The following is a 22,319-nucleotide window of genomic DNA, read 5'->3' as shown; positions in this document are numbered from 1 at the left end:
AGAAAATGATGCAACAAAGTAAAAATTCAGTTAGTGAAATATGGATTTAAGTGAAAAAATACATTTTCTTTAATGTTATGCATATTCTCTTGTCCCCATCACTATTGTCTCAGACAAGGAACTTCCTGGCACTACACTGACCAGGTGTTTGGGATTATGAAAAGATGTCTGGAAGGTAAGAAAAAGAGAGAAGACTCACGAGTTTATGCTTTCAGTGATCAAAGACTGAAATTAACAAAAAATGCATTTGTCTATACAAACGTGGACGTGTCTTTCTGCCTTTCAAATAAATTAAAAATAAATATTTTTTAAAGTGGACATGTGCTTGAAATAACATTTAAGATTCTGTGTTCCATATTTTGGTATCTGGGTTGGAGTCTTGGCTCCAACCTGGATTCCATCTTCCTACTACTGTGTTCCTTGGGAGGCAGCAGGTGATAGCTTAAGTTGTTGAGTCCCAGTCACCAGCAGGGGAGACCAGAACTGAGTTGTAGGTGCCTGGCTTCAGCCTGACCCAGACCTAGCAATTATGCATATTTCTGGAGTTGACCAGCATATAGGTCATATCTCTCCCTTCCAAGTCAATAAATAAGTAAGTGAATAATGTTAAAAATTAAACATGTCTTCTTGTTTCTATTTTTTCATATCCATGCCTGAGTTCAGAAAAGTAAATTCATCACTATGTGATTAAATCACTTAATAGCATCAAATCGATTCAATTTTTGTTGTTACATAAATATCCCATCACTAATGAGATCAAGATAAACAAATCTATAGCTTATTTATAATAAATTGATGTTTTAGTAAATTGAGGATTATTTCCTTAATCTTCACAATTTATCCAACTGTTGAATAACAACATATAGAAATATTAATCTACCCATTGGCCATTTACCACAATGTGTATTAATCCTTGTGCAAGGCAAAAATATCCTAATTTATGTGTCATGCTAACATAAAAAATAGTGCAGAACAACTACGAACAACTGCATTGGGGACGCCAACAGTAACATTTTTATGTATTAATACATTTCCAAAATGAAACAAAAATCCTTTAATAGGTTTGCAGCTATGTTGCTTTAAATGCTTTTAAAACTATGAAGTACATATGTGAGCTGAGAAAAAAATGTTTTGCTCTCATGTTTCATTAAATAAAAATTTTGTTTAATTTAACATTAATTGCAAAATTAGAAAACTATGGCCTAAGGGCCTGGTTTTTATACGGCGCTGTTCTGATTAATGGAAGCTCTACATGTATCCTTCATTACTCTGAGTCTTCTGTCAGCTTTCCCTTCCCGCTGCTCTCCTTATCTCTCCCAACTCTAACACATGCTCATGCAAATTCACCAGGAGTCTTCCTCTTTTGAATAAAAAAAATGCCAGTAAGCTGATTTTTATTGAACTCTTTATACAGTCAATAGTTTATCCAGATCTCTCAGGGTAAATGTAGAAATAGGCTCTGTTTTCTATCACTCACTAGAGTAGGTGTGTTTCAGTTTCAATGTTTCACTAATATGGGTACAATGAAAAATTGATACTGTTCATTTTGACATCAAGAAATATTAGAGTCAAAGGGAGCACATAAGCAAGTCTAGTACCTGCTAACACTAACCGATAGAATAAATAAAGGGGAGAGTGATCCAACATGGGAAGTGAGATACTCAGCAGACTCATAGAATGGCAGATGTCCTAAATAGCACTCTGGCCTCAGAATCAGCCCTAAAGGCATTCTGATCTGGCTGAAAAGCCCATGAGAGTATTTCAGGCATGGAAAGCCAAGACACTCTGGCAAAAGATCTCTGTGAGTGAGATCCCAGTGGAAAGAACAGGTCTTCAAAGAAGGAGGTACCTTTCTCTGAAGGGAGGAGAGAACCTCCACTTTGACTATGACCTTGTCTAAACAAGATAAGAGTCGGAGAACTCAAGGGGCTTCCATAGCCTTGGAAACTCATGACTGGAGCATAGGGGGATTGCTGATGCCATAGACAGGAGTGTCAATTGGTAAAGTCAACAACAGGAGTCACTGTGCACTTACTCCTCATGTAGGATCTCTGTCCTTAATGTGCTGTGCATTGAGATTTAATGCTATAACGAGTACTCAAACAATATATTTCACTTTGTGTTTCTATGGGGGTGCAAACTGTTGAAATCTTTACTTAATGCATACTAAACTGATCCTCTGTAAAAAAAAAAAAAAAGAAAAGAAAAAAAAAAGAAAAAGAAAAGAAAAGAAACTATCAAAAAAAAAAAAAAAAAGAAATATTAGATAACTGGGAGCACAATGCCATGCCCACAGAATTTGCTTGGATTAGTTAAACACTAAATACATTGCACTGGAGTCAGCATGTTTACTTATGTTTCAGGGGACACAACTTGAAATATGTCATATATCAAAATCCACCTTATTCCAACTCTACCACAATGGGAGGGCCAGAGGTACACCATGGCACATTTAAAGATAGTAGTGCTTGTTTTGGAGACTGGAGTTATAATGTTGACTTTGCTACAAACTATAATAAATTCATAAAATTGTTAGACTATTCAAGTTTAATTTATTTGTAAGATAAGAGGAATGGATAGTAGCTCACCCTAAACTCCCTCCTTGCTTCAATAATTGTTTAGAGTTCTATTATATCTAATCCACAAAGGCATTCATGATTTTATTTTATTTTAAATCATTGCTTTCAATACCTAGTTTCAAGTTTTTTGCTTTATTTATTTATTTATTTATTTGACAGCTAGAGTCACAGACAGTGAGAGAGAGAGAGATAGAGAGAGAGAGAGGTCTTCCTTCCATTGGTTCACTCCCCAAAAGGCTACCATAGCCGGAGCTGAGCCAATCCAAAGCCAGGAGCCAGGTGCTTCCTCCCAGTCTCCCATGTGGGTGCAGAAGCCCAAGCACTTGGGTCATCCTCCACTGCTTTCCCCGGCCACAGCAGAGAGCTGGACTGGAAGAGGAGCAACCGGGACTAGAACTGATCCCCTATGGGATGCCGGCACCGCAAGCGGATGATTAACCTAGTGCGCCACGGCGCCAGCCCCATTTATGTTGTTTTAAGGAAAGCAGTTTGCAGTATTTTATTATACTTATTCAAGGAGGTTTAATCTAGTGCACCACGGCACCAGCCCCATCTCAAGTTTTTAAAATCTTTTTATTAATATAAAGAGAATATATTTCTTGCACTCCGTAGATACAATTCAAAGAAGATAATTATACTTCACTCCTTCAGACCTCCCTTCCTTTCTGTCTTTTTTCCTTTCCTTTAATTTTTGTAATAGCATAATTTCAATTTACTGTAAACTCACACACTTAAGGTACCACTAACCGTATGTTCAACAAATAAAAAGTAGAAAGACCACTGTTCTACAGGCAGTAAGACAAGACCTGTAAACAATTACCAAATCACAAAATATCAGCCAAGATTTTTCTGAGTATTTATGAAAGGTAGTTCCCAGGGCTGGCGCTGTGGTGCAGCAGGTTAGCTGCCACCTGAGACACTGGCATCTTATTTGAGCTCCAATCAAGTCCTGGCTGCTCCTCTTCTGTTCAACTCCCTGTTACCGCATGGGAAAGCAGCGGAAGATGGCTTTCTCTTTCTCTCTCTCTCTTTCTCTCCTCTCTGCCTTTCAAATAAATTTTTTAAAAAGTTTTTTCAAAAATGTTGGATCTCCCCATTTCATTACAGGACCATGGAATCAGAATTCATATTATTTTGAAATTTTTTAGTGTTTCTGACATAACTACTCTATTCTTAGTGTTCCATTGTACAATTAGGAGTTTGATTTTGAGAATTCAGTATTTTTTCCTTTGCTCAGAAACATTAGAGCATATGAAAATTATGATTTCCAAAGCCTAAAACAAATCACATTTCTTTTTTGTAAAAAAATTAACATGCAATAGGAATATCAATCAGATTTTATTTTTTATACATAATTACCTTTTTCCTTGAGGGAAGCTGGAACCTTCACTTCTTTCTCCTTTGTAAGTTCTGGAAAGAAACATTGAGCATTCATTTGAAGTTAATATAAAGAGATACAAAAAAAAACTATATGTGGTAGTCAGTGAGGTTAGTGAGTTAACAAATTGAAAATAGGTGGAAATGATATGATTTAAAAACAATTGTTATAATCAAAACCATCAAAACAATAGTATAGAATGGAACAAGACCCTCCCCCAAACCTGATCATTTTTATGATCAGAGTTAGTGGTAACTTGAAGAATACAACTGAAATAAAATGAGATACAATTTTATTATTAACACCCAAAATTCAGTCAAATAAAGCTAAATTTATTCTACCTGCTTTAATGCAATGTGATTTCAAACATATCATGGCTTCAGATATATGTAAAAACAATGTTCTATATATCATTATACTTCCTCAACAACCTGTTAGAAAATATGAAAAACTGATTGCTTTGATTGTTCTGAATTATTAAAGCTCAATATTCATTTCACATAAAAATGCTTACAATATAATGGGAAATAGAGAAGAGGTCCATGTGCTGATCCTTTTTGCTCTTCTCACTTATGGATTTGGGTGACAATATAGAGAATATAGCATTGGCATGTGTAAATGGAAATGGACTCTAGCAATCATATAGAATTAAATGATTCTAGGTAGCTAAAGATGTGTCCAAAATGGGCATATAGGTGTTTTGCTAAGGAAATAAATAAGTCACATGAAGCCAAATAATACACAAGATCACTGATATGTGGAACCTTGAACTCCCAGCAGTAAAGAGTAGAATTATGATTGGCAGATGCTAGAGTAGCTGATGGATAAGGAAAAGGAAGATATTGGCACAAAAGGCACAAAGTTGTATTTAGAAGAAAAATATTTTAAATTTGCCACAGGAATAATTTCAAGTGTCTACCACAAAAATGATAAGTATGTGAAGAGTCTGCTACATTAAATATCAGTTTAATCACTTCAAATTGTAAAAATATATCAACATCACATTTTACTGCATAAATTTACAATTATTATTATTTTGTTATATTAAAGAAGTAAAATATTGTAAAGGGCTATTTCCTTAAGGTAGGGTTTTCTTGTTGGTCAAACAGCAACCTTAGACACCTGTATATATGTAGATTTTTAAAAATAGGTTTGGTGTTAAAAAAAAATGGTGGGGCTGGCATTGTGGCATAGTGAGTAAAGCTGCCACCTGTAGTGCCAGCATCACATACGGGTGCTGGTTTGAGTCCTGGCTGCTCCACTACCAATCCAGCTCTCTGCTATGGTCTGGGAAAACAGTAGAAGATGGCCCAAGTCCTTGGGTTCCTGCACCCACATGGGAGACCTGGATGAAATTCTTAGCACCTGGCTAAGGATTGGAACAGCTCCAGCCATTGTGACCATCTAGGAAGTAAACAAGCAAATGGCTCTCTCTCTCTCTCTCTCTCTCTCTCTCTCTCTCTGCCTCTGCTTCTCTTTCAAATAAATAAATAATTCTTTAAAGGAGAATAAGAAAGGCTATCCTGCTATATATCATGATCAATATAAATAGGATAATTTTCTTCTCTATTGCAGCACATGAAGATGAAATCAAGAGCCCTAAATTGAATAAACACATTGAGAAGCTTCAATAGCTTTTTCCAAGCCTACAGGATAAATTATTGCAGTTGCATTTTCAGGCTAAGCCAAAATAACTAATATATTGTAAAATGAAAAGTGATGGTGGAGAAAGATTCCCAGTCTAGTGGGAAGTCACAGAATTCAAAACTCAGCAGCTGCTTTCAATGGGTGAGTGTACATATTTGTATGAGATTATAGTACTTATCAAGGTGGCCTACATTGTGGAAAAGTGAGTAAAGCTACCACCAGAGATGCCAGAACTACCTGTATACACCTGCAGCTGCCACTCATGTGGGAGACCAAGATGGAGCTCCTGTCTTTTGCTTGGCCCAGCGCTGGCTGTTGTAGCCATCTAAGGAGTGAGCCCATGGATGGAAGATTTTCTTTCTGTCTCTCCCTCACTCTCTGTAACTCTTATAAATAAATAAATAAATAAATAAATAAATCCTTTAAAAAACAAAGTTATTAAATACAAAACCAATTCAGTGAACCACCAAGATGACTTTGGATTTCTGAAGAAAGAAGAAGAGGGAAAATAAGATACACTTTCACAGGGCATCCTGAGGTAGTAAATCCATCACCTTATTAGTAAATCCATCACTGTCCTTATTAAGGAGATTCTGACCTGATTTAGGAAGAACACATACTTGGCTGTGCAGACTCTAACTACCAAAGGATGAGAGCCAGGTATCAAATCTGATATTTCCCCACAAAAAATAGTGAAGAGTATACTATATGGGAATCCTGCACTTCTGAGTTAAGAAGAGATAAGTCTAACTCTGTGATTTGGGTCAGCTCTCAAGTCATTTTTCAACTCATCTGTTTGTTTATCAGGAGCAAAATTTTGGAAACCATTTTTATATACATAGTAATTTCTTTGTATTTATCTCAGGCCTTACAGGATGATTTATGAACCTCAATGATCAGGGCCTAAAATTATTTAACAGTGCTAGGATATAAATTGGAAATCTGTCAAAAATATCTGGTAAAAGAGGCTGTGTTACAGAAAAAAAAAATCATCCAGCTTTTGTTCGATGAGGTGAAATGGCCAAGAAAAAATATTTTGAAGAAAAATAGTAGTTGGAGGAGCTTCAGGTGCAGAGTCTTGAGCATCAGATTATAAAGTAAGATAAACTCTGTTGATAATCCTCTAGCATTAGTTCCAAATATACACAAGCCTGGATCAGAAACCAGTTAACAATTCCGATATTCCACTGCATAATCAAAGATGAAATTAATCTTTCTGCTGCTTTATTTATCTGATCTGTATTTCCTAAGTCCATAAATAAATCTTGCATTCTCAGAAAAATCAGAACAGCTATTGAAAGCAAGTGGCAGTGAAATGGGGTTGATGTCATCAGGAAGATAACCGAGGACATGGGTTTTCTAGTTTCTGGGTTGCCAAAGCCACATAAGCATGGCTCTTGCTTTGTAGAAATGTTGAAAATGTTCGAGTCCCCTAGTTCAAGTAGTTGAGCCAAGTGCAAAAATTGTTGATGGCCGGCGCCACGGTTCAATAGGCTAATCCTCCACCTAGCAGCGCTAGCACACCGGGTTCTAGTCCCAGTCGGGGCATCGGATCCTGTCCTGGTTGCCCCTCTTCCAGGCCAGCTCTCTGCTGTGGCCCGGGAGTGCAGTGGAGGATGGCCCAAGTGCTTGGGTCCTGCACCCCATGGGAGACCAGGATGGGCACCTGGCTCCTGGCTTCGGATCAGCGCGGTGTGCCGGCCGCTGTGCGCTGGCCACAGTGCGCTGGCCGTGGCTGCCATTGGAGGGTGAACCAACGGCAAAAGGAAGACCTTTCTCTCTGTCTCTCTCTCTATCTCACTGTCCACTCTGCCTGTTAAAAAAAAAAAGAAAGAAAAAAATGTAAAAAAAAAAAAATGTTGAACTAAATGCAAAAATCAGCAAATCTTCCTCCAGCTTTTTTTTCCTTTGGAATAATCATCCCTAGAGCTTTCCATACCTCTTTATAAAAAGAGACAAGCTTAATGATGTTTCTTTAAAGGCTTAATTTACTAATTATCATCCCATCCCTTGTGTTGAGGGCGCAACTTTCATTGTATCATAGGTAGTTTTGAAATTACACCATTGCTTCAATATGATTTGACTGTGTACACTCAGGGAAATCATGAAGAGACTGGTTAGTCTCTTAAGTGTATAATTCATGGAACTCATAAAATACAATGATTACAATGAAATAAATGGCCTTTTAGCAAGTGGAAAAATGGCATTCTGATTATACCACCACTCAACAGCAGCCTACAAAGATTATCCAGGAACCATAATACAACAAGGGCTTTCAAAATCCTTAAAATACAATAGATAATATTGCAATTGCTTTGGATTTATTGGATTTTTAGTAAAAACAAATGATATTCTGCAAAAAGAGCAATGAAAGTATTCTAAAAGAATATCCAACTTTTGGGAAGCATTAATATAATATAGTTTGAACTTAGAATGTAATATCTGGTTTAAATCATTAAAAGTCAATAAAAATATGAGGAAATCCTTTATAAGCATGGTATTCTTAGGACTACAAAGACATTTTGCAAATAGCAGAGAATTCTACATCTAGGAAAAAATGTCCACTAGGAAATTGCCTGTTTTTAAACATTAGTAACAATAATAATAGAAATCACATGGCCATACTTGGTGAAGTGGTCTGAGTGAATTTAAATCCCCCAGGTAATGGATTTTGACAACTACCCTTTACAAATAGTTTGGGCTTTGGCACAAGTAAAGCTTCTATGAGGTAGTTTAAATGTTTTATAATAACCATTGCCTGAAGAGTAGTTTGCAGTTAAGACTCTACCTTTCCTTAGAGTTGTTTTCATAGTGAACAGTCATGCATGTTACAAGTATTCCTGGGTCACCACACAAATAAACTAAAGAACATTTAGATTTTCCAAAAATGTGAATTGCAAATTACACACACACACATACACGTTCACTCACAGCAGTGTATTTCAGCGATACCTTTTCTTCTCACAAAGTTTTCAGATAAAATGAGAGTGGATAGTTGGCAAGGAAAGGTGAAGATATCCTTTACAAAGAACAAGTAATTAGTGGAAAAATGGAATATATCCATCTTGGGAATTAAGTGAAATCACCCAAAATGCAAAAAGGCTAATACCGTTTTCTTCATAGAATTACAAACACATTTATGTCAAATAATGTTTTCAGGTTATATAATAAGGTCTATACTCAATGTAACGTTCCTGTTAACTGTGTTAAAGAGTAAGCAGTGTCACTACTAAAATGGAAAGATGGGCATTAAAGGCAGACAAGCTTTGGCTGTTACCTTCATCTCCTAACCACAGTGTGACACTCAGTAACTTACATTATCTTTCCCTCAGCTTCCTCATTTAAAAAATCAGGATAGCAGCACATCTTGCTGAGCAAAAAAGAAAAAGTGTTTATCAATGTGCTTGTCCAGGAATAGGTATCCTGCTTCTAGGTAAATGCCATACTTATACCTGACTAATTCATCATCATTTTTACTGGAATTTAACATAATTTCTTGAGGAATTCCTTCCTTATTTCACTGAACATCATTAGGATCCCCAATTACACACTTTCATTGCGCCCTGTGCATATACTCCATAATCCTTATAAATTAAATCAACTACATTATTATTGCTACACATTCTATGTAAGCATAATAGCTTTCTTGTATCCGTATTGTCTGGTGAGTACCTGTATTGAACATGATGCATTAGATGCACAATAAATCATTGCTGAATGTGGTACCACTTGGTTCATATAAGAACTTAAGGAGAGAGCAGGTACTTGGCTGAGTTATTAAGATAGCTGCTAAGATGCCTGAATATCACATTGAAATGCCTGGGTTTAATTCCAACTTAGTTCTTGATTTCAACTTCCTGCCCATGCAAAGACTTGGAGGCAGCAGGTGATGACTCCAGTGGTTTGGTCCCTGCCACCCACATGAGAGACCTGGATTGCTGTCCTGAATCCAGGTTCCAACCCCAGCCACGGCAGGCATTTTGAGACTTCATCAACACATAGGAGAGCTTCTTTTCTTTTTTTTTTTTTTTTGTTTTTTTTTGACAGGCAGAGTGGACAGTGAGAGAGAGACAGAGAGAGAAAGGTCTTCCTTTGCCGTTGGTTCACCCTCCAATGGCCGCCGCTGCAGCCGGCGCACCGCGCTGATCCGATGGCAGGAGCCAGGATCCAGGTGCTTTTCCTGGTCTCCCATGGGGTGCAGGGCCCAAGCACCTGGGCCATCCTCCACTGCACTCCCTGGCCATAGCAGAGAGCTGGCCTGGAAGAGGGGCAACCGGGACAGAATCCGGCACCCCGACCGGGACTAGAACCCGGTGTGCCGGCGCCGCAAGGTGGAGGATTAGCCTATTGAGCCACGGCGCCGGCCCAGGAGAGCTTCTTTTCTGTCTCTCTTTCTTCTCATAATGTTTCTCAAGTGAATAAAAATGTTAAGGTTGAACAACCAAGTCTTGATGAATAAACAGATGCTATTGCAGTTACTTAATAAATTAATGTATATATCACACATAGAGACAATACAACAAATTGTAAACATAAGTTTATTACTTTGAAAGAGAAGGTACTCAGTGAAGGATGAAACATAGAGAGAAATCTTGATGCTTTACATGGTCATTATTCATAGGAAGGAGTCCAGAATTTGGATCAACGGAGAGGAAACGCAGTTGGTTAATTCAGTAGCCTGAGGTCACAAAATTTAAATAAGAATTTCTCTGCTTTTTATAGCAAGAAAGAGCCTGAAAAGATTAAAGTTGACAGAATATGCCTAAGTACATTTTAAAAATCACAGGATTCATAACTCCAATTACCAACTCTTGCTCCCTACTTCTAGCTTTTCCATCTGTGTTTCTCCAATGATTTGCAAGAGCTTGAAAGATAATATGCGGGTACAATATGAATGGATGAAAAAAGAGAAATAAGGAATACAGAGCCAAGTTCTTTCTAGTTTCTTTACTTTTCTTCCATATTTTTCTTTGTTCTTTTACATTTTTAAATGATTCTCCCTCTTGCATTTCTTTTTTCCCTCCCTTTCTGCTTTCCTCATTGTCTTCTTTCCTTCATGTCTTCTTTTATCCATTTATTTATTATTTGAAAATTGCAAAAGAACACTTTTTAAGTAGTAGTGAATATGAAGAAAGCACTTTCAGGAGGAAAATAAATATAAAACTTTTTTAAAAATGTGAGTCTGACCATGGCAATTGTAGTGCACTCATCCCCCAAGGAGATGCCAATAACATATTAAGTACGCAGTCAGATGTTTCTACTAAAAGCATTCGCATATTACCTTTATCCTTCAGAACTGAAGAAATCTTGCCAGGTTTTTCTTTTCTAGTTTCTGCAAGAAAGATCATGAGAAGAAAAGGTTACAAGGAATAATAGGTTGGAGGGGGGAACCACTAAGAATTTCTTTATGTGAATTAGAGGGTGTTTGAATCAATAATCAAGCTGCAGATGTCTCCTGTGCCACATCGCCTATGAGGCACAGAACTAAGCTTACAACAGACAGAAAGTAAGCCCATGGATTATCATCACAAGGGGAAGATAAAGACATAAACGAGATAGATGTAGATAAAATTCCACAGGCTTTGGCGGAAGAATCATAGCTAACTTGGTCTAATTGCTATGTGTCAGACAATGTTCTCTACTATTTTGCCATCCAGTGTTCACAACAACCTTATGAGATACAGGAGTCCCATCATCATTTCTACTTTTCATGAAAAAGGACTAAGTAATTTCCTCAAGACCATTAAACAGCAGACCTGGAGTTTAAACTGATATTCTGAACTCAAAGATACTGGCTTCAGTATCTGAATGATGGGAATCAGGACAAGCTTTTATCACATGGCTCGCAGGCAAACACTGAAAAACAGAAAGGAATTAGATCAACAGAGATTAGGTGGAGTATTAAACCAATGAGATGAGGTACAAAAACACATTTAGAAGATCAGAGAGAAAACAGTGAGGCCTGGGTTTGACACTCACTACACATGAACAGAAGTCATATATAACTAGTAGAATGCAGTAGAAGAGATCCTAAAGAGTAATTTGGAAAAGATAGTGTAGTTTCTCTTTATTATCTAATGGCACTTCCTGTGGAAAATTCATCTGTAATGGAGTGATTCAGCTGATACTACCGCTCTGGAGAGTTTACATATATGTAATTTTTTAGGAGTTCCTCCAACATGTAACATTAACTATCGGCCATCAGAGTGAGCCATCACGGGCATCCAGGAGAGTGGACAACATGGGACAGGTTGATTAATGAGACTAGTTATAGTTGTATAGTAGTTTAGAAGTTTGCATATTCTATTGCACGGTAAGGCGAATACAAGCAATGATAGTACACTGTATATTTCTCTAAGACTTAGATGTGACTACTCTGGACATTACACAATTTTTACATGCATTAAAATATCATGTAATACTCCATCAGTATGTACAATTTTATGTATCAACTAATTGTTAAATTAAAAATAAAAATTAATCTAGGAATGATCCCTGGAGTTCTTATTTGGTTTACATTAACAAAATCTATGATCAGCTGAGGTAAAAATGTAGGAAAGAGATCTTTAAAGGAAGATACAATCTTTGTTTTAAATGTATTATATTTCATATTTCAATAAGACACCAAAGAAATATCTGGAAAAAGTTTCAACAGCAGATGAAGTGCAGATTATAGGAAAGTGTTGCAGAAGCAAAGCGACATACAGTCTCACTTATACGTAGAAACTATCATGATAATGACATGCTTTCTTTTTTTTTTTTTTTTATTTGACAGGTAGATTTATAGAGAGTGAGAGAGAGAGACAGAGAGAAAGGTCTCCCTTCCGTTGCTTCACTCCCCAAATGGCCGCTACGGTCAGCACTGCGCCGATCCGAAGCCAGGAGGCAGGTGCCACAGCAGAGAGCTGGACTGGAAGAGGAGTAACCGGACCTAGAACCTGGCGCCCATATGGGATGCCAGCGCCGCAGGCGGAGGACTAACCAAGTGAGCCACAGCACCAGCCTGACATGTTTCCATAAATACCTCCACAGAAAACTTATTTATATTGTTCACACAGATTGATTTCACTTAGTGTATGAACCAATTGTACAAAATGAAAACAAACAAGAAGACTAAAAATTACTTCTAATAATATATGAAATATTAATAAGACATTTCAGTTAAAAAATTTTAAATCCTTGGCCAGCGCCACAGCTCACTAGGCTAATCCTCTGCCTGTGGCGCCAGCACACCGGGTTCTAGTCCCGGTCAGGGCGCCGGATTCTGTTCCAGTTGCCCCTCTTCCAGGCCAGCTCTCTGCTGTGGCCAGGGAGTGCAGTGGAGGATGGCCCAAGTCCTTGTGCCCTGCACCTGCATGGGAGACCAGGGGAAGCACCTGGCTCCTGGCTTCAGATCAGCGCGGTGCGATGGCCACAGCGTGCCGGCCGCTGCAGCTATTGGAGGGTGAACCAACAGCAAAAGGAAGACCTTTCTCTCTGTCTCTCTCTCTCTCTGCACTCTGCCTGTCAAAAAAAAAAAAAAAATTAAATCCAAGTGTATATGATTTGCCCATATTATCATTCATATATTGGTGTTAGTAATTAATTTTATAAATGTTTATGGCAGCCTGTTGAAATCCTTGCTTAGTATATACTAAGTTGATTGAAAATGAAACTCCATGAAGGGTGGGATGGGAGAGGGAGTGGGAAAGGGGAGGGCCGCGGGAGGGAGGGAGGTTGTGGGGGGAAAGCCACAACAATACAAAAGTTGCATTTTGTAAATTCACATTTATTAAATAATAAAAAGAAAAAAAAAGTTTATGATCAATTGCCAGATGTTTAATAATGAAAAATCCCACATGTCTATGTAAGTCAAATGTTAAGTGATTTACTAAATACAAACAGTCCACTTTGAGAGAAAAAGTTCAATAGCAATGAATTTGGAAAATTTTTTAGATTAACCAAAAAATAAATAGAAAATAAATTTTTGACTTTTCTTCCAATATTATCTTGTAGAATATAAAGATTATGTATGACAGTACTGTTTTCTTATATAAGAATTTTTTTGTAAAAAAAAAAAAGAAGAAGAAGAAAGGAAAAACGAAGTTCACGGGAAGGATAAGATGAAAACATAAAGCCATGAAAATCTTAAAGAAAATCCACACTAGTTTTTCCCTAGCACAAACACAAATATTTTGGACTCTAAATAAGTAGTAATGGAGTATGTTTAAACAGTTGCAGGGTTGGCGCTATGGTGTACTAGGCTAAGCCTCCGCCTGTGGCTCTGGCATCCCATTTGGACACTGATTCAAGACCCTACTGCTCCGCTTCTGATCCAACTCTCTGCTATGGCCTGAGAAAGCAGTGGAAGGTGGCCCCAGTACCTGGGCCCCTGCAACTGCATGGGAGACTGGGAGGAAACTTCTGGCTTAGGATAGGCCACTGCAGCCATTTGGAGAGCAAACCAGTGAATGGCAGACATCTCTCTGTCTCTCCCTATCTCTGTAACTGTACCTCTCAAATAAAGAAATAAATCTTAAAAAATAAGAAGTTGCAATTAATGATATCATTGACACAACTATTATTTCTTTATCATTACTCTGAATGTTAAAATCCAAAACCATATTATTAGTAGTAACATTTTATGAAGATAATAACAAAATGTATGTGCTAGAGCATCCTGGCTTGATGTCAAGCATAGCCAAACTGAAAAAGGAAACTGAAGTTAGAAAGCCTAGAAAATCCCAACAAAATCATGAAGCAGTTATGGCTTTCTGGCTGTGTTAAAAAATGAATTCTAAATTCTTCTTATTAAAGTTGTATGTATTTATTTGAAAGGCAGAGGGGCAAAGCACAAGAAGAAGAGACAAAGGGAGAATCTTTCATCTGCTGGTTTACTCCCCAAATTCATACAGCAGCTGGGGTCTATATAGGCTGGAGCTAGGAGTCTAGAACTCAATTCAGGTCTCCCATGGGATACACGAACTCAAGTGCATGAGAACTTAAGTTTATGTGTCTCATTTTTTTAACCTTAGAACTCTCACTGTTTTTACTCAGAAAGTTTTAGTTGTTTGTTATCATGGTTTTATTTAAAAGGGTAACATTTTTCTTCTTCTGTTATTCTCTATCTAACTGAATAACCAGACTAAGCCCAACACAAGGAAAGAATAGATGCTAAAGGAAGTGGAAATGCTGGATACCTCAATTTAAATATTAAGCATTGTACACAGATGTGGAATTAACATAATGTATCTTACAAAATTGAGACACACAAAATTCACTTACATGACATCTGAACAGTTTTGTAAACAGAGATTGTGGTGAAATGCTTCTCAAGAAATTGTAAATTTTGGAATTAAACTGTTCTCTGAAGGTTAATTTACATAATCAGCAGAGTAGTTAGTGAAATTACTAATTGTATAATACTGTGTAACACTTTGGAAATACACTTCTGAAGAGCTTCCTACATTACTCAAGCATTGTGTGTTCTAGGCAAGCTGGGCTGCAGTAGCCTGCTTAGCCTGTGACATATGACATGGCATAAAAACTCCAAACAAAGAGATGTGCGGCTTGTTTAGTTCATATCTTACAATCACCTTGGGGAAGTCTTGTCCAGTGAATTCATTATTATAGTCTTTTTGACAAGCTCTTCTTACAGTAATGTAGTTCTTCAGATCATCCTGCTAAGGGGCCTCTGCTAAAATCATTTAAGTCCCTTTTTTCATTTAAGTAAATTTTGACCTGAGTTTATCATTGCAATGCTTTGAACCTGTGTAGCTTGGCTGCATAGAGGGATTTCTTCAGGCATTCTTTCATATTGTAGTCCTCATGACACCTTAATAGTCAGAATATTGATTGGAATTCAGGGATGTACCTCAGTTGGCTGCATCTTAATTTATCTTAATCCAGCCCTTTATGAAAGAATAACAATATGCAATGATATAAAAATAAAATTGACAGTCTTTTATTTGATAAGGAATTAAGTGTGCATAGTTTTAACTTCATTTTCCATACGTGGGACATAGGATGAACTAAGATTCCCTAAGGACAGATTTAGCTACTGAGCCATAAATCTAGTACAAAGGAATTTGTTGCAAAAAGAAAATCTTATTGGCATGAGATTTTCCTTATATAGTCATGGTCAACCTGAGATATGAAATTTTTCATGTTTGAATCAAGGAAATAACTTTATTACAAAATGGAAATTTTCTTGAAGCCAGGGTCAGATTTTGGTCATTCCTGTATCCACAAATGAGGAATAAGAACTATTTCATAGCTGGCGCCGCGGCTCACTAGGCTAATCCTCCGCCTTGCGGCGCCGGCACACCGGGTTCTAGTCCAGGTCGGGGCACCGGATTCTGTCCCGGTTGCCCCTCTTCCAGGCTAGCTCTCTGCTGTGGCCAGGGAGTGCAGTGGAGGATGGCCCAAGTACTTGGGCCCTGCACCCCATGGGAGACCAGGAGAAGCACCTGGCTCCTGCCTTCGGATCAGCGCGGTGCGCCGGCCACAGCACGATGGCCGCGGCGGCCATTGGAGGGTGAACCAACAGCAAAGGAAGACCTTTCTCTCTGTCTCTCTCTCTCTCACTGTCCACTCTGCCTGTCCAAAAAAAAAAAAAAAAAAAAAAGAACTATTTCATGTGGTAAGATACTTTTACAAAAGAAAAGTTTAACTTCTCATCTATGTCCAATGAGAGTAATTATCTAACTTTTATAGATGTGAGAGTTGAAGTTAAGAGAAATCAGTAGTTTGATCAAGATCATAGGTCCCAGCAGAGGTAAGAAATCCGAAGCCAGACATCAAATGACAAAGTTAGAGCTAACCTATGATATCATGTCTTCGGGAACATGGTGGATTATCAAGTGACCCACAAAAGTAAATAGTGAGCAAATTTGAATAATTAAATGATTTCACATCTATAACTGCCAGCTTGCAATAACCTTATAACTACTACCTCTGAAGCAGAGGCCATATCTCCTGAAATACACTAAGAACTCAATAAACACTACTGAATGAGTCAACATATTTGTCAAATTTCATTTTGGACACAGTATTCCAACAAATGTATTTGTGAATCTTTACACAAAGAACCCTAAACATGGTTTGCTATTTTCCAATTTTGCAATCTCAGTTTGACAAAAGTGTCCATCAAATAAAATTACTAGTATCTCATAGTTTTCATAGACAAAAAAAGAAAATTATATGTGTTTCAACCTAAAATTTACCTAGAATTTTACTTTAGGTCATACAGGAAATTTTGAACAAATTTCCAAAGTAGTTATATACTACAATACAATTCACCAATTTTTAATGTATAGGCATATTTAGTAAGTACTTTATTTTTTATTTTATTAAAAATTTTACATTTCTTTCTTTTTAGTTCTTCACAATGCTTAAAACTTTATTTTTCCTTATTCTTAAAACATACAAAATTCAAACAACAAAGTAGTTCCCAAATTCCTATTTAACATAAATTACCATATATTTTTCTTACAAATTCTATTTTATGCCCATATCTGGCCGATCTGCAGCTGGGAACCAGGAGCCAGGACACCCTTCCGGGCCTCCCATGCCGGTGCAGGGGCCCAAACACCTGGGCTGTCCTCCACTTCCTTCCTAGGCTACAGCAGAGAGCCGGATCAGAAGAGGAGCAGCCGGGACTAGAACTAGCACCCATATGGGATGCCGGTGCTGCACGTGGAGGATTAACCCACTGCACCACAGTGCCGGCCACATGAGAAGCTTTTTTCTTCAACTTCTAATGGTGAACGTCCTTTTCCACTTCAAGTAAAACAGAACCTATGAAATGTCACCAGTAAGGACTCACCTGGGAAACTTTCAAAAATGAGTCCTATTTTCAAAGAAATTCTAATTGCTTACTATGTAGGACAGCTTTGATACTGTTCTGTCACTTAGTGGAGATCTATTCAGAATGTAAATACTATAATCGCTTTAGCACTTTTATTCGTGTGACTTCTTCAATTTGCTCAAATTAAAATTATCACTTAATTCCATTTAAAAAACTTTTAAAATAATCTCTTAGTCCTTATTATTGACTGGATATTTCTGATCCTCAAAATTCATATCTGAAATCCTAATTCCCTCATAATTGTCAGGATGTGGAGCCTTAAGGAGGTATTAGGTTATGAGGGTAGAAATCTCATAAATAGAATTAGACTCTATAAAAATAAAAGGGACCCCATAGAGTTTCTCACCCTCTTTCTTCCATGTGAGGATACAATGCAGAAGAGTATCCTCACCCGAACTTAACATGCCATCAACCTGATCTTGGGCTTCAGGTCTCGGAAAATATTAGAAATAAATTCCTGTTGCTCATAAAACACTCAGTATATGGTACATATTTAGCAGGTCAAATTAAGATAACCTATCTAACACATGCAGCATTCCCTGCCATCAACCCTCATGAGAATGGGTTTGTTATAATCCATCAATCAATGCTGATACATCATTATCAACCAAAGCCCATAGTTTGTTTTTATATATTTTAATTATATTTAATATATTAATATTTAAATATATTTAAGATATTTTATATTGTTTTTTGTTAGTGTTGGACATTTTGTGGATTTTTGATAGTCATATAATGATATTTTCTATCACTACCAATCAAATAGAATAATTTTACAGCCCTAAATCTCTTTACCATGTAGACTTTATTTGAAGAAAATTTAATTCATTTTTCTCTTCCCCAAAGCTCCTGATAAGCACTGAATTATTTTAATTTCTCCATAGTCCTATATTTCCATAATGCCATAGTTGTAATTATTCAATATGTATATGTTTCAGATTGGCTTATTTCATTTAGCAATATGATTTAATGTTCTTGTGTGTCTTCTTGTGGATTGATAGCTTATGCATTTTTAGCAATGCATAAAGATACCATTGTATGGATGTACTGGAATTAATTTACCCATTCATTAACTGAAGGATGTATTTTATACTTCCTAGTTTTAACAAACATGCATAAAATTTCTACAAATGTTTGTGTTCAGGTTTCCTTTCAATCCCATTTTCAACTTATTTTGGTAAATGTCAGAGTGTGATTTCTGATAGTATGTTAGGAATATGCATAGTTTTGTAAGAAACTACTAAATTTTCTTACAAATTTGCTGCCCCATTAGCAAATATTGAAAATAATTGTATTTTATTTCCTTTTATTTGAGAAGCAGAATGACAGATATAGAGATAAAGGTGTGGGGAAATGGAAGAGACAGAGAGCTTTCATTCACTGATTCATTTCCCAATGACTTTAACTGGTGAGGCTGGGCCAGGGCTGAGTCTGAAAATATGGAACTCAATCCAGGTTTCCAACATGGGTGGTAGGAACCTAATCATTTGAGCATCATTGCTGTCTCCCATAGTGTGCTTTGGCAGAAGCTGTCATCAAGAACTGGAGCTGGACACCAAACCCAGGTAATCTAATGTACATGTGTCTATCATAAGTGCAAAGCTATGAGGATTCTTTTCATTTCATTTTTTCTCCTGCATTGTGCACTGTCAAAGTTCTGGATTTTTGCCATTGTGATAGGCAAGTAATTCTCCTTGCAACTTCTTATTGACATGGTTTTGCATACCTTTAATATGCTTACTTGCGTTTTGTATATGCCTTCCTTGGTGAGGTATCTGTTCAGATATTTTACTGACATTTCAAAATATTTTTGACTTTTAATAGTTCTATTTCAGATAACAGTCTTTCTTAATATGCCTTTTATAAATATTTTCTCCTAATAGTCCTTTGTAAATTCTCCTGGGGCTGGCGCTGTGGTGCAGCACGTTAACACCCTGGCCTGAAGTTCTGGCATCCCATATGAGCACCAGTTCTTGTCCCAGTTTCTCCTCTTCCAACCCAGCTCTCTATTGTGGCCTGGGAAAGCAGTAGAAGATGGCCCAAATCCTTAGGCCCCTGCACCACGTGGGAGACCCAAAAGAAGCTCCTGGCTCCTGGCTCCTGGCTCCTGGTTTGGGATTGGCCCAACTCCAGCTGTTGCGGCCAATTGGGGAGTGAACCATTGGATGGATGACCTCTTTCTTTCTTTGCCTCTCCTTTCTCTGTGTAACTCTGACTTTCAAAATAAATAAATAAATCTTTAAAAAATAAATTCTCCTGATGATATCATTCAAAAAGCAGAAGATTTCCACTTAAAAAAACTTGACATATAATCTAATCATGAACAAATCATCTAATCCATGAACAAAAATTCCAACCAACCAACAAATAACAAAATTATTGAGTCTTTTATGAACATGAAATATCTCTCAATTTATTTGGTTCTGTCATGTCTTCCATCAGTTTTTTTGCTTTAACTTTTCCATATATATACATATATTTGTACACACAAATATATGCATAAATATATATGTACATATATACATATACATTACCTTTTATATTTCTGCTTTTTTCCCTTTTTTGGTGCTGTTAATAATATTATGCTTTTATTATTAGTTATTCAAATGTTGCTAGTATTTTGGAAAGTAAATGACTGATTTGTTGACCTTCTATCCAGAAACCTTGTTATATTTGCTGATTACTTCCAGTAGGTTTTATTGATTCTTTGGGAATTTCCACACATACAACCATGTTGTTTTCGAAAGAAGACAGTTTTATTACGTCCTCCCAGTTTGCATACAACTTACTTTCTTGTCTTCACATTAGCTAAGGACTTACAAGCAAGATGTTGAATTCGAGTGATTATAAAGTGCATCTTTGTCTTATTCCTGATCTCAACAAGAGAACATTAGATTTCTCATCATCAAATAGCGTATTAGTGGAACAGACATTTGACCCAGGAGTTAGAATGCCACTTGAGCTGCCCGCATTCCATATTGGAGGGCCTAGTTCAACTCCCAGCTCTATCCTTGATTCCTGATTTCTACTGAACATGGGAGACAGAAGATGACAGTTCCTGGAAGGTAACAGATGACAGCTCACACAGTTGGATCTCTGCCTACCACAAGTGAGGGCTGGATAATGCTCCTGATGCCCAACTTCAACCTGTTTCAGTGAAAGTTTTTGCAGAAATTTGAAAAATTTATCAGGAAACAGGAGCACTGTCTGTCAATCTCTCTCTCGCTCACTCTCTTGTGCTCTTGCTCTCTCACTCTCTCGCTGTCTCCCTGCCTCCATATAAATAAAAAGTAAATAATAATTTACAAGCATATGGGGAAGGTGTTCGTCACACTGATTAGGTTACCATATTGCAACTTGGGATGCCTACTTTCCATACCAGAATGTCTGTTTGGGCCCTGGCTATGCCACTTATGACATCCTCCTGCCAGTGCACATTCTGGGAGGTAGCAGATGATGGCTCAAGTGCCTGAACCCCATCAACTATGTGAGAGATCTAGAATGGTTTAGACTTGGACTCCTTGACTGTTGCCAGCAATGGGGAACTCAATCAGCAGATGAGAAATCTCTCTCTCTTTCTCTTTCTTTCCTCAAATAAAATGAAATAAATACATAAATATTTTTGAAGTATACATGAAGTTAACTGGAATGTTTTGGTAGATATTCATAATGAAAGTGAGGTAGATCCTCTGTTCCTAGTTCACTAATGAAAAGATTTTTTAATCATAAATGAGTGTTGCATTTTTGTCCAGTGCTTTCTATGTATCTTTTTCTTATCAGACACTGATGTGAATGATTACATGAGATGATTTTTTTTTAAAGATTTGTTTATTTATTTGAAAGTCAGCATTATGGGAGGGTGCAGGAAGGAAAGAGAGAATCTTCCATTAGTTGTTTCATTCTCCAGATGGCCTCAACGAAGCCAGGAGCTATGAGCTTCTTCTGGGTATGCTATGTGGGTGCAGAAGTCAAGCTATTGGGCCATCTTCTGCTGCTTTTCTCATGCCATTAGCATGGAGCTGGATTCAAAGTGGAACAGCCAGGACATGAACCAGAATCCATATGGGATGTTAGCAACCCAGGTGGCAGCTTTAACCACTAAGCACAACGCCAGCCCCCCATATGCAATTATTTTTACATATTTAACCAAAGTTGCATATCTGGAATAAATCCCATATTGCCAAGTTTAATTCTTACTATACATTGTTAAATTTGATGTGCTAACATTTTAGATTTCCATGAACAATTCTAAAAGTCTTCACTCTAGTATTACATTAAACATGATGATGGATATCTATGTGTAAAGCAAGCTGAAGGCAACTCCCGAGAAAGGTGTGGCTGGAGAAAAACCAAAGCTATCACCATTTCAACAAATCAGAAACTGTCCTTCCTATAGTGTTTACCTGTGTAACAAGTGCCCATTGTGTAGATCAGAAACTCCAGGTCCCTTTAAGTCCCTTCTGTTTGAAACAATATATAAGAAGGAGGATATAATCTATATTTTAAAAGACAATCTAGGTTTAATCAATAATATCTATTGAGTGCCTCTTTTGTAGAGGGAGCCAGAAACCGTGGATGGTTGCGTGGAGTTTAGTCTATGTTAGATGCATTCACATAGACAGACTACATACAATGTTAAAGTTACAGGCACAAGACTCTGAGCTCATAGGATTGGCAAATACAACATGAGAGAGTGGAAGAAGTCAGGAAAGCACTGACATTTGTGAATGATTCTGAAACTGATAAAGAAAACTACTATCAAAGAAGAATAAGGGAGGCATCACAATCATAAGGAATGCCATTACAAAACAAACAAACAAATAAACATCGAATTTCTGGGCTGACATGGAGGTGCAGTAACCATTTG

At 37.2% G+C, this 22,319-nt stretch overlaps 1 protein-coding gene across 1 annotated transcript in view; it reads right to left on the bottom strand.

The window, feature by feature from the left end:
- Positions 1–22,319, bottom strand: part of TRDN (triadin) — a gene marked incomplete at its 5' end in the record, with an annotated part of 426,652 nt that overhangs the window by 94,882 nt on the left and 309,451 nt on the right. Inside the window, 2 exon segments of the mRNA NM_001082743.1 lie at positions 3,939–3,989; positions 10,886–10,936. Of these exon segments, the coding sequence (NP_001076212.1) occupies positions 3,939–3,989; positions 10,886–10,936 (102 nt within the window).

Source organism: Oryctolagus cuniculus, chromosome 5 (assembly GCF_051225735.1).
Source record: "Oryctolagus cuniculus isolate XC-2025 breed Fujian yellow rabbit chromosome 5, ASM5122573v1, whole genome shotgun sequence".
NCBI classification, from domain to species: domain Eukaryota; kingdom Metazoa; phylum Chordata; class Mammalia; order Lagomorpha; family Leporidae; genus Oryctolagus; species Oryctolagus cuniculus.
This window is presented reverse-complemented; position numbering and strand designations above follow the sequence as displayed.